The sequence below is a fragment of the Sphaerodactylus townsendi genome, linkage group LG03, assembly GCF_021028975.2.
Source record: "Sphaerodactylus townsendi isolate TG3544 linkage group LG03, MPM_Stown_v2.3, whole genome shotgun sequence".
Classification (NCBI taxonomy): Eukaryota; Metazoa; Chordata; class Lepidosauria; order Squamata; family Sphaerodactylidae; genus Sphaerodactylus; species Sphaerodactylus townsendi.
The window spans coordinates 90,143,894-90,157,492 of record NC_059427.1 but is presented as its reverse complement, the minus strand read 5'-3'; the positions used below and the strand labels follow the sequence as shown (position 1 = coordinate 90,157,492).

Sequence of the window (13,599 nt, the reverse complement as noted above, 5' to 3'; positions counted from 1 at the left end):
TGGTTCAGGGGATCCAAAGTTATGGATCCCCAAAGTGGGTGCTCCCATCCCCCATTGTTTCCAATGGGAGCTAATAGTAGATGGGGCTACCCTTTTGAGGGTCCATAACTTTGGACCCCCTGAACCAAACTTCACCAAACCTGGGTGGTATCATTAGGAGGGTCTCCTAAAGATACTCTGAAATGTTGATACTGCTAACATAAACATTCCTCCCCTGACAGGCACCCTCAAATTTTCCCCAGATTCTCCCTTTAAATCCACCCCCCTTCCGAGTGGATTTAAAGGGAGTATCAGGGCTTACAGAGCTAGTTTACTGTTTTTCTTTGAAATAAATAGTCAAAAACATTTAACCTACTGATGCCTAAATTAATGTAATTTTATTGGTATCTATTTTTATTTTTGAAATTTACCAGTAGCTGCTGCATTTCCCACCCTCGACTTATACACGAGTCAATAAGTTTTCCCAGTTTTTTGTGGTAAAATTAGGTGCCTCAACTTATATGCGGGTCGACCTATACACGAGTATATATAGTAAAGGGAGACTATATTTATCTTCTCCAGTCTGTGATGAGCAAATATGACTTCATCCTGTGCAGCAAGACTATTAGTACTATTTCTCCTTCACTTATGGCAACATTGGGACTCATTTGCTTTAGTGGTGAGAGGGAAGTAACTCCCTTTGGATGGAGGTATGTTAGAAGATGGAGAAGTCTTCATGCTCTCTGCTAAATTTCCTCTTGGATTTCTGCTCTGCATTGATAACTGTGATCTATCTTACATTATACCTGGAGTGAGTATGTGTGTGTGAATATGATAAAATAAACATTACATTAAAGATGTTACAGAGAAGCACAGGATGCAAGTAGCATAATCTGATTGCATTTGCTGTTTCTTCCAGAATGGTGTAGTGGTTAACAGTGGTGGATTCTAAGCTGGGAAACTGAGTTTGATTAGTTACTCCTCCACATGAGCAGTGGACTATTCTGGAGAACCAGATTAGATTCCCAACTCCTCCACATGCAGTCCTGCTGCCTCGTTGTCTTCGAGCGCCCTCACCCCTGCCCATGTGTCATCGACATGGGCAGGGTCAAAGCACCCAGCAGCAGTGAGGGGGGGGGGTGGAGCCTGGGGGCGTCCGGAGACCATTTGTTTGGGTGCCAATTTGTCCGGGCGCCATTTGCCCCTGGTACGCCTCTGTAGGCCAGTCACAGTGCTCTCAGAATTCTCTAACCTCACCTCCCTTACAAGGTGCCTCTTGTGGGGAGGAAGGGAAGACTATTCCTTTCAGCAGAGAAAATTGGGTGTAAAAACCAACTCTACTTTCATTTTGTATTTCATTTTGTATTGTTACCTGCCCACTGTCGTCCCAGAGCTCTGTACAATCCAGCTGTTTACTTGGTGCATGTTCCTATCAGTATATTTTTCTGTCTCATACTTTACGTTCTACTGTATTCCTTTTTGTACCTGCCTTCACCCGATTCCATAAATGGCATTAAATCCAACCCTGACACTACCCTGTTATGATGAAACTGATGATTAAACCTGGATAAATATTTTACATTTTTTCATAAATGAAAACTGAGGTCCAGTCCTCTAAAACAACTCTTGGGGTGCTAAACCTGTTTTTTGGGTTATGCTATTTCAGAATGAAAGTCATGTCACATGTGACTAACTTCTTCCCTCATGGAAAAGGCATTCCATATAGAAAACTAGCATGCCAGTGATACAGCTATACCTTTTTCTCTCTGAGCAAAGAATTTTGTCCTTCAGGATGCAATCATGTGAACCTATACCTGCAACCTGAAGTGATGCAGTCAAGGTACAACTTTGCCACTTCAAATGCAACAGATGAGAGCTAAGCCTAAGATGTCAAGTGCTTTTTGTCATATCTTCCTGCCTTCTACCTTGGGTATTATTGTCATTATAGAATGCATTCTTGACTTCTAGATTTGCTTATTTTCAAGTCTATGTAAAAGAATGAAAGCAAGGAGCATAGAAAACCCTTGGTTATACAACACAGAACAGTCTTTCAGCTTGATAAAAAATAAACACAACATTCTGCCTTACACTGAATCTAGCTATTGGTCCATCAAGGTCAATATTAGCTACTGGAGCGGCAGTGGCTGTCCAAGGTCTTTTGTTTCACCTGATACTTTTTAACTGAAGGTGAGGTGACTGAATGTGGGACCTTCTGCATACCTTCAGCTATGCCACTATGACAAATTGCCAATGAGAACAAAAATGTCATCTTTTCAAAAGTATTCAGAGCTCTCTTTTGTTCATGCTCTTAGATTGTTTTCATCCTTCAATTAAATTATATGCATTTGAAAATGAAGCCTGTTGATCAGTACTGAAGCAGCTTTCATAATATTTGAACTTAAGGTTTTGCTTTTTCATCCCAAGAAGGGCTATGGCTTGTAATGTGAAATGTTGTGAATCTCGGATGTGATGGATATGTGTATGTTTCTTTTAACTAGAATTTATTTATGTGTCCTCTCAGTAATTTACTGTAGTGCTGCTGTTCAACACAATATATTTGTTGTAATATAGGAGATCCTCTCCCATACAGCCTGTGGGTATTCATATGTTGGGTATTCATCAGAGAATTACCTAGTTGCACTTCTGTTTTGCTTTTTGTAAGCTGATTCTTCTCACACAACACCCCCCCCCCCCTAAACGTATCAGGTTCTTCTGCCTGTAGTGTTACCCTGGTAGGCAGTCTCCACTTTAGTTGAGACAATTAACTGGAGACAGAGAGCAAGAGGGGGTAACTGGGATTGATAAGTATACCAAGTTAGTCCTGGGTGAAAACTCTTAAATGAGCAGGCAGTTGTATCATTAAAATATAGTTTTATTAAAGAATAAAAATGGTAAAGCAAAAATATTTTTTAAGCAATGAACATAAGCACTCAAAGGACACAAGAACGGACTAATAGAATAGGGAGGAAGTTGGACAGAGTTTCAGGGATGAGTGATAGTTACTAGTCCTGAAAACATGTCCAGGGAAAGCAGCACTGAAAGAGGAAAATGATCTGTGTTTCCAGGAACAAAGGAGAGAGCCCACACACAAGTGGGGGTGCATGTATGGATCCAAACCACAGACACACTGTGAATTGCCGAAGACCAATATTTAGACCCCAGAATGGGTCTTGAGAAGGTATGAGGTAAGCTAGCAGGAAAGCCAGAGGCAAAACATTTTTTGCTTTTCTGGGGTTTCAACAAAAAAGCAGGAGAGGCTCATCAGGACCCAAGAGGATGCCTGGACTATTCTCTTAAATGTTGATTGATTGCTGGGATGGGTGAAGATAGGGTAAATAATGATCTGCTTGGAGCGCTGATTAAATTGCTTTAGACTTAGAGTGAGACAGTGGAAATTAGCATGACCCATTGTCCAGCCAGGCACACCTTAGGGCCAGCAGCGGTCAAACACCTTCCTGACCAGGTTTGACTCACAAGATAGATCCCAAAACTCTCTGGTCCCTTCCGCACACGCAAAATAATGCATTTTCAAACCACTTTCACAACTGTTTGCAAGTGGATTTTGCCATTCCGCACAGCTTCAAAGAGCACTGAAAGCAGTTTAAAAGTGCATTATTCTGCATGTGCAGAATGAGCCTCTGAAAGGTATCCATTTGTGGGAAACAGTGTCTTGCTCTGCTGCCAGTCTTTGGCTTCATGGCATCCCTTAGTGGAGTAGCGATCTGACTGCTTACAGTAGATGGAAAATGAAACTGGGAGCATTATTACAAATGTGTTTGTTATAAATACATCAGGAGTATGTAGACTGGAATTGGCCATGGTATAGCCAAGTCTCATCAGATCTCAGAAGCTAAACAGGGTTAGTACTTGGAAAAGAAACCATGAAGGAAGGCTCTGCAGAGGAAGGCAATGGCAAATCACTTTTGCTTCTTGCCTGTCTTGAAAACCTGTTGCTGGGGTTGCTGTAAATCAGCTGCGACTTGATGGCACTTTATACACATACACATATTGATTGAAACCAAACAAACAAGCAGTGTTACCAGAAGCTAGAACTTTTAAGGATCCTTAAGAATGTACAAGGAAGTTGAAAATGTTTTGGCTTTAGCTCTGATCTGATTTTTCACTGGCATTTCTTTCATAACTGAGCTATGAGATATCCTTTGATGTAATATTTTTCATGGTGCATGTACTGCCAGTTCAAATCACGTAATGGTCACTGGGTCTTAATGATATTCCAAATGAAAAAAGTCTTTAAGTTTCTTTTTTCAGGAAGCAGTTGTTGAATGGCTTCACAGTTTGTTCTCTAAGGCTCATTCCGCACATGCAGAATAATGCACTTTCAAACTGTTTTCAGTGCTGTTTGAAGCTGTGCGGAATGGCAAAATCCACTTGCAAACAGTTGTGAAAGTGGTTTGAAAACGCATTATTTTGCGTGTGCGGAAGGGGCCTAAGAGTCTGTTTTCTGCAGCAGAGCCATGTCTGCATCTAAGACAGGTGTCAAAAATGTGGCCCATGGGCCAAATCTGACCCCTTGAGAGGGCTTATCATGTCCGTGAGCCAGTCGAGGCAAGCCCACCGATCAGTCCAAGCACCCAACCATCCCGTTCCTTGTCTGGTCTGGTGAGCCACACACTCTATGCTAATCTGGGCTGGCAAGCCCACTGCGGGGCCAACAGCTAAGGCAGGCACTCCCTTCCCCCAGTGCTAACCAACTCCCCCTGTGCTGACCTGGCCTGGCAAGGTCCTGCAGGTTCACCAGTTGAGGCATTCAAGCCCCAGGGCTGACCACCTGCCCTAGTGTTGTTCTGAGCTGCTAAGCCCATTTCAGGCTCAACAGTAATGTTGCCGCCCACCCCCACCCCCGCCCCAGTGCCTGTCTGGACTGGTGAGGCTGCTGTCAGTTTGCCAGCTGAGTCAGCTCCCCTACCAAAATGCCACATATTCCCTTTTATCACAGGGGTTGGCATGGATGTAGCATGTTCCACCCATCCCTGGTTATATTTTAAAGGGATATTAGTGTTAAATAGTGAGGCTTTTTTGCGCCTTCCCAATTCTTGTCAGTGGCAACTGTTTGTGCGGGGCAAGGAACAAAGGAACAGTGAGTTGGAACTGTGACTATCATGGAACCAATTAATGGTAAAAGTAAAGGCTAGGTCAGTGCTGTGACTAACACTAATTTTACTTTGAGTTCCTTTTGGCATTTGTATGACTGCTAAAATGTACAATTGCTACATGAAGTCAAGTTTGCAGGGTGATTGCAGTGGTTCTGACAAATAACTTCATCATTTCTCTATTTTGCAGAGGTCGCTATTTCAATCTTTGAAAAGATGCAAGCACACGAAATCCTAAAGAACCTGCGGCTTCCAGAATTTGATGACTTCAGCCAGTTTTTCCGAAGTTTGCCTGCTACCACCTTGGTAGGCATTGGTGCCTTTGCAGCTGTTGTTGCATACTGGCTGGCTAGCCGGCCCAAAGCAGTGAAACCCCCATGTGACCTCCGGATGCAATCTGAAGAAGTTGAGGTGAGACTGAAGCTCTCTGCAAAGAGCAAAGTTAAATGCTATGAATTATTTTGTTTATGCTGTACTTCATTAATATATAACACACTGCTTACATCCCTTATCTTTTATAATGTTCATTTTCTTTTATAAAATTCACATTCACCAATCTAAAAACTATGACAGGGCAATTAATATGCAATTGACTATAATAGTTCCAGTGGCTTTTTACTGTCTTCCAAAAGTGTTCTAAAAACTGTTAAGTGTAATGTCTGGCCTGAAAGAGAGAATTCTGGGGTGTACTGACTCGTGTCATCTGTTCAGTAATTGCTTAGTCATTAGTTTGACTGTTAAGTCTTGAAGCAAAGGATGGCAGGGGGAATAGCAATAGCGTGCATATACACTCTAATAGTAAATATTCAGATGGACTTGGAGCAATTTGTCCAGTATTGAGATGTGTCTCACATTAATAAATTCTCTAAGGGTTGGCAACAGAAGAACTACCAGAGATTTCTAGTTTTAGAAGTGAATTAATAACATTAGTGCGCAGCACTGATATCCAGCACAGGATTAGACAGTAGTAGTGTTATGGTTTTATTACACATCGTATCCAGTTTTTAGTAGGAGAGGAGAAATTAGACCTACCTTATGATTTCCTTGTTCATAAAGAACTGCTCCTGTGCTCATGTAATTAGTGGCTACCAAATAATATTTGTTTTTGCAGTAAACAATGCATTAATCCAGATAATAACTGCAGTGCAATCCTAAACAGTTATGCCTATCAACTACAAAATCAGATATGTAACAATACAGATATAATTGAAATGTTTAAAATATTTGTTTCATGAATAATACAAATGATGCAAGAAAATTCTCTTGAGCCTATACTTGTTTGTAGCATACTTTGTGATCCTTGGAGATATATTTGTAAAAGAATAAGGGAAACTAATTATACTATTGAGATTCCTTTTTATGATATTCAAAAACTCATTTAAAATCAGGCAGCCCAATCCAGAGGGCTTTCAGGCAACATGAGGTGTGTAGTAATGCACTGCTGACCCAGCAGCACCGTGGGAATTGTAGAGCATGTTCAGGATCGCGCTTCAACGGACCCTGCGGCCTTGTTGGGATCGCATCAAGCACGCCCACTCCTTCATCCCTAAGTGAGTCCACCGGGTCGCCAGATCTGTCTGGCTCCAGTCACCGGGCGCAGGGACAATGGTCTTGCCCCCAGGTGAGGATTAGGCTCAGACGCTTACGCTCCTCTCCGCACGTAGCCAGGTGAGATCATGCATCACATGATGATCTCCAGGTCTCCCGGTCTCCCGCTCATCTCCCTACCCACCTCAGCGCTTTTAACACGCCCACAATAGAAACCCTAATAAAAGGTGCCAGAGACGCAGCTACAGGTGGCAGAGTTGTCAGGATCCACGAAATCCTTCGGCGACTTGCCTGTTGCTGGCGCTTCTCCACCAGATAGAAAACCTCTTCCCCTCACAGCTGTCTCGGCCTATTCCTTAGCGGCGACCCTGCGGGGATTCGACTACAAGCTTTCGGTGCTTCGAAACCCGGGAATCCTCGGTAACCTCCACCCTGCTCACCGTACGCCTGGGAAGAAGCGAGCCGCGATATCGAAGTCCGGCTGGATCGGCGCGATCCAGGGACCACCGTTTGGTGCCATCGCCTGTCCTCTGGATCGGCAAGCATCCAGAGACATCAGCGTCCCAGGATACCCTCTCGTCCGACCGGAACACCGGTGAGGTATGGAGCTTGCAAAAAAGCAGGAGCTTTGCGCAACAAGCACGTTGGCGAACCTGAAAGCGTTAGCCGTAAAATGCGGCAAGGGTCCCGTAGAGAAGGGGAGCTCGCGCAAATTGGTTGAGGAGATTTGAAGCTCAGTGTCCATGGTACCCAGAGGGGGGGACATTGAATCTTAAGGACTGGGGGAAAACATCGAGGCGCACTCTCTTAGCGACAGTAGCCTGCAGCGGCGACGATGTCACTGGCTACTGACGTGGAGACAATGTTTTGTGCGCATGCATCAGCCCTGCAGAACCCTATGGCTCCCCTTGCTGTAGGCCACCCTCCTTTCCGATCTTTCACCTTCAATTTCAACCCCGGAATTTTCTCCTATCACGCTAAATTGGGACGCCTGTCCTCCTTCTGCCCCTCCTTGCTCCTTCGCCCATTTTCCAAACTCTCCCGCGGCATCAGCCGCCCCTCCTCTTCTCCGCCTTCATTTTCCGAAGCCACTGCACCTCCGTCAGCATGCCATCGTAATGGCGGCGGGTTTCAAAACTCATGGGAACCGATATTAGCCAAATTTCGATCTGGCAGAAGAAAGAAAACCCTGGATCCGAGGAAATAGGCGATGCCGATATTCGTGTACATTGTGCCCCGTCCTTATTTCTGCGACAGATACCGGCAGGGAGGTGTGGTTAATCGTCATTCGGCGGTTTGCGTGAGTATCGCCTTTGCTTAAGCTTGACAATTAATCCTCACCTGAGCTCCGTGGCGGTGCGGACGACTGTAGGAGATCACCAGCCCCTATGTGAGAGGCATGCTAGAGGCTGATCAGCGAGGGAATCACTTAATGGTTCCGGACGACTGGAAGACCACCTTCCGCATGCTCCTGAGCCCTGCACAATTTGTGATCTGGGAGAGCTTTGAAGTTCCATGCCAGCAATGCTTTTATGCAGGGCAGCCGCCTCCGGCGAGCGCCTACCTAGCCGCTCAGCTTTACGGCTTTGATGCCAGCTGTCCAGTAACCCCAACAATCAGATCGTCCTGCCGGTGGCCCACCCTTACGGTCGCCTCTGGAATGCGCCTACAAAGGCGTTTTTGAAAGATCCTCCAATGCCGGACAGTTTTCAACCCAAAGTTTTTCTAGCACCCGGGCAGAAGCCTCAAAAAAGAGCCCTATGCTGGAGTTTGTGGAACAGGGCTCCAGGAGGCCCTCAAAAGAGGGCAAGGTTGACAACGAGGAGGCCAGGCCGAACTTCGCCTTAAGCGCCTTTCGCCAAGGAGAACGCCTCCGCCTGAGTGCCGCAGTAAGCGATCCACAGGTTCCTAGGAAAGGAACCCCGAAGCTGGCCCGACATGCTCAAAGCTTGCCAGGATATCGGGTCTTTCGCCCACATCAAGCCAAGCCTTCTAGCGCATGCCGCCCTCTCCGCTGCCATGAGACAGCCCTTCGAGACGGAGTAAGTTCTTCCCCAGTGCGGCCAAGCGCAGGTTGTAGACATTTCAGGAGGAATTGTAGGCTGCCCGGTGAGAGGGCCTACAACCCTGGCGGGAGGAGGGTCTCTCCCCAAAGGGCGAAGACCCCCCCAAGGAAAGTCTAAGACGCTGGGCAGGCTTCCCAATGCCGGCTGGGGAGGCCTTCCGCGCTCGGGCATCTCTCCCAGCCCGGAACCAAGATCAGCACTCTCAAACCCCTTCCCCGGAGCTCCCCATGAGATGCTTCGCTGCCCCAGCTCAGTATAGTGATCCCATTCCCCACCGCGGAGACCATTGGGCTGGTCTTTGCCAGCTTGCTCCCCCACGTCTATACTTCCTGCTCTGATGATAACCCCCCTTTCTCGTCCAAAGTCAAACCATAGCCTCCGCCAGTGCCCCAGAATGGCACGCATTTCAAAATCTCTGCAAGAGTCCACAGTCCCACTGAATTGCAGCAGAAAGAGAATGCTGACGGAAGAGGACTTGCACCGCTTTTGAGCCCTCCTCAAGAGATGCCCCATAGCCAATCTACAGACAATGGCAATGAGGGCATGGAAAGGGGAAGATGCTTCGCGACAATGGCCTTAAGCCAAAAGTCCTTACGTGAAAGAAGAAGCCCCCTTGGCCCTCTCCAGCTGTAAGGGTTTCAAAACCAGGATCTCATAGCCTCTGAGCCTGCTGTGCAAAGCCACTAAGCTCAAAGCTCCCAGTGGCAGCAAAATCGTCCAAAGCACCACCTCAGAGAGAGCAAAATCTCAAATCAGAGTTAGGCAATCCTCCCTACGTTACTTTATATGTGCTCTGTATGCCTATGTACTGTTCTGTATGTCTTGCCCCTTTCAAAGAGACCCCTAAAGAGTTTTCACCTCATAGGGGATTTTTCCCATTAGCTTCTAAGCTATGCTCTTGCGCTTTCAATTAAAAGTTTCTCCTTCTGATTATGTGTGCCAATGCCTTGAAAGGCTTCGCCCATTACAGCATCCTCACTTTGGAAGCGGGACACAGCTTCGTGGCGTGCTCCCCAGGATACCGGATAGGACCTGCTTCAGAAGCACGCCTCCATCTTAGTTTAAACCTTCTCAAAAAACTTTTTTCTTCAAACCCCTCCTTGAGAACGCTTTTCCTTCGTCCATCTGAGCCCTACACTGCCACATTGGCGTGGCGCAAAGTTTACATATGAAGCCAAAATCATTTTCCGTATGCTCCCCACGATTTCTCTGCTGGCAGGAGCGCTACCCTGGCTAGTCCACAGTGCCAAGGGGGGTCTCCTCGAGCCACCCACCCTATCTTACACAGCCTCAGCTGTGAGAGAGGTAGGAAGCGAGCTCAAAAACCGGCCACAGAGTCCCCTTGCGGGAGGGGAAGGTAGAGCTGACTTCCAAACCCTTCCCCCCCCCTGCCTTCCTTTCTGCACACCCTCCCACCTCTTTCCTAATGGGGGCTGACGCGACCCCACCTCTAGATTCCCTACTTAGGATCATGGATAAAGGGTTTTTTGCAAACCCCTCTCAATTTTGCTCCTGTGATCAAACCTCAAGTCCCAGGAACTGTTTTCTTTTTTGCATCTTCTCTATATCTTTCCTATAGACGGCTTATATTACGATATGACTATAATTGTGAATTGATTCCATAGTTGCTTTGCAAAAAACCCACGCAACAGACGGTGAAGTTGGGATTGTTTTTACAAACAAACATCCCGGACCTGGATGATGACCTCTCCCCTTCTCCCTAAGCCTAACCGGGCAATTCCCTTGCCTTGTATCTCTTAACGCCTTGAATGTTTGCAAGTGATGGATTGTCGGAGATGGGCCAGACCTTCGCTTAACGAAAGCTTGGCCAAAACAAAATGAAAGAAAGGGGAGTAGTTCCCCCCCCCTATTGACCCAATCAAGGTCTCATCCAGCAGACCATATCCAAAGTACTCTTCTCTATTCTCTATCAAAAAATTGCCCGCACTTCCACTCAGGGCTCGAGCCTTCCACTGTCATCTATAAGGACTAACTCAGCCCTTGCACGCATAAACCCCTAGGGGAAAAGTGCCGTTGCTTGTCTTTTCTCTTCCATACCAAGGAGTCCAGCTTTCGCCATGCCAGACCAGCTCCCATCCCGGAGATGGGCGGGGGCCTCCCCTGGAGGATCCGACCCGCTTACAGCCTCTGTCAGAGGGCCCGGATTGCACCCCAGCCTGGGCCGAGATGGGAGGGATCTCTCTGGAGCCAGCACACCCATTCTTCCACAAGGATCCACAGCCCCTTCGCTGTGTCACCCCCCCTGGGGAACGGCAGCCTGGGCCAGCTGTGGCTCAGAGGTTGATGCCGCCGTGTTGCTGCTCCCTCATCTACAATCGCTATTCTCTCTCCCCTCTCTGCAGCCCCTGGCTGAAGCTTGGAGTTGCAGCCAGGGGACATTCTCCTGATAGGGATTAAACCCTTGGAACTCTCCGGCTGTTCTCCAGCCGCTTTGAATATTGTTGGAACAGCCTTCTCTCTCACAACCCTTGCTCGCGTGAGAATCACTCGAACCTGCAATGCTAAAGACTAATCCAGTAGCTTTCTCCCTAACGGCTCTTGAGGAAATCCATGGACTCCTAAGCCATCGGCTTCTGTAGCTTTGGTAGTCAAACAGCCAAAGAGCCATGCATTGGACACGAATTATGCAACTTCACGGGTTGCCTTCCTTCCGCATACATCATCCAGCCTATGTATCGCTTTAGCCATGTTTCTTATTGTTTGAATTTATTTGCACGCCCTAATTTTTTGAAGTTATGTTATTTGTTACATTGCTGCATTTCCCAGCCTGTCTGTCTGCCGGGACTCTCTCTGCTACCCCAGGCTCCACCCCAGGAGCCCGGCCATGCCGCCCAGCCCGCCCAGCTTCCCGCTTCTGCCTTTTCGGATCCCTCCGCTTGTCGAGACGCACGCGGTCACCCTCTCCAGCAGGCGGAGCCTGTCTCCCTCATAACTTCCCTTTGTGCCAGGAGCCCCCGGACTTGTTTCCGGGTGTAACCTGCTTACCAAGACTATTGGCCCGGCTGGCTCCGTGTGCCCTTCTTGCGAAGCCTTACATCGAATTCCTACCTTCCATTGCTCTGGGCGGCTCTACAGCCTCCGAAAGCAGCAGGAACTTCGATCAGCGAATTCCCTAGACAATGTCGTATGCCGCTATTGATTACCTATTGTTATTACATCCCACCAAGGTTGTGAGGAATGTACATAATATTGTGTTGTTTTTAATAATCTTTCTGATAATTCCCAATTGATCTCGCATCGCCCATGAAAGTCACGTGAAGGCTGCAAGAAGTTGTAATCTTAATCTGAAGTATGATGTTTTGCCCCATTGGTGGTCAGCCCTCTGGAGCTTTAGCTGCCGGAGGATGGTCGAGTACTATTGTACAGCCTTCTGCATTGGTTTAATTATTGTGCCTCAAGTTATCGGATCTTGTCTTTACGTTCAATGCGTGTCTAATATTGCCTGTAAATGTGTAAGAAGCCCCCCTCGAATTTCCCTTACCCGCGCTATTGCCAAGTTCTAATGTTATTGACAAGCAGCTTGGTCGAAAGCTTGACCAGACGGGCGGAGGGAGACAAAGCGTCCCTTTAAATGCGCCCCTTAGCATTTCGGTCCCCTTTTCTAAAATGTAAAAAAGGAGGAGATGTAGTAATGCACTGCTGACCCAAGCAGCACCGTGGTAGAAACGCAATTGGGGCAACGGACCCTACGGCCTTGCTGAGTCGCACCGCGACTCCCCACTCCCTCATCCCCCTATAGAGTCACGGGTGCATGAACTGTTCGGCTCAATCACCGGTACGCAGGGACAATGGTGCTTGCTCCCCAGAGTGAGGATTAGGCTCCAGACGCTTACGCTCCCTCTCCGCTTGCGTGGTGAGCCAGGTGAGATCATGCATCACATGATGATCCTCCAAGGTCTCCGGTCTCCGCTCACATCTCCCTACCCACCTCCCCTTTTACACGCCCACAATGAAACCCTAATAAAAGGTGCCAGAGACCAGCACAGGGCAGAGTTGTCAGGATCACGAAATCCCGCGCTTCCTGTTGCTGACGCTCTCCACCAGATGAAACCTCCTCCGCATCTCGCCTATTCCTTAGCGACGACCCTGCGGGGATGACTACAGAGGTGCAACCCAAAAAAACAAAAACAAAAAAAACACCCCAGCCACGTGAAAGCCCACTATTGGACTGAAAAGTTATGCCACACTTTTGGGTGGTGTAACTCAGAGACCTGGGCTGTGGCCCAGTTCTAACAGCTGAGTAGCTACAGTTGGCTCCACACCCGGGTATGCCTCTGGCATGCTCCTGCTGCACTGACAGGGCTAGCTGTGGTGTGGGAGACTGACGCAGTGCCCAGAGGACCACAGTTTCTGCCTGATGCAGTGGCAAATCCATCAGAGGGAGGGAAGGTCCGCAACACACCGGGCGCACTGATTCTGGTCACGTGGGGGGCGGAAAAATCCCTACGGCACCTTGCTGCTGCGGCCCCATCTCCCACTGGTGCCCTCTTTGCTCTTAATGCACCTTCAACGGCACCCCTCATCCCATCTCTCTCTCTCTCTCTCTCTCTCTCTCTCTCTCTCTCTCTCTCTCTCTCTCTCCCCGCCCCCCCCCCCGATTGGGCTGTTAGTTAAATGTATATATAAAAACTATCCTATGGTGAACTTCCATCGCTGAGGCTTTTAAGAGCTACTTTGTGTTGCCCAAATATATAATTTCCTGGTGACCTAGATCAAAAATTCTTCAGTGATTGAACTGATTGTAGGTTAATAGATCTATGAAATGTTATTGAGTCAGGTTTTTTTCATCAGGAATTGTTGCTTACTGAAGAAACAAAAGTGTATGTATTCGGAACAGTCTCCTGCATAAATGAATATTTAGCTGACTTCTGTTG

General features: G+C 47.4%; 1 protein-coding gene across 4 annotated transcripts in view; it reads left to right on the top strand.

Moving 5' to 3' along the window:
- The window catches only part of ACSL6 (acyl-CoA synthetase long chain family member 6), a 112,922-nt gene that overhangs the window by 38,162 nt on the left and 61,161 nt on the right, over positions 1–13,599 (top strand). For all 4 annotated transcript variants that reach the window (XM_048490055.1, XM_048490051.1, XM_048490052.1 and 1 more), the window contains exon 2: positions 5,281–5,501. In XM_048490055.1, coding sequence (XP_048346012.1) covers positions 5,307–5,501 — 195 coding nt within the window. In that variant the 5' untranslated portion in view covers positions 5,281–5,306. The remainder of the gene's footprint in view (positions 1–5,280; positions 5,502–13,599) is intronic.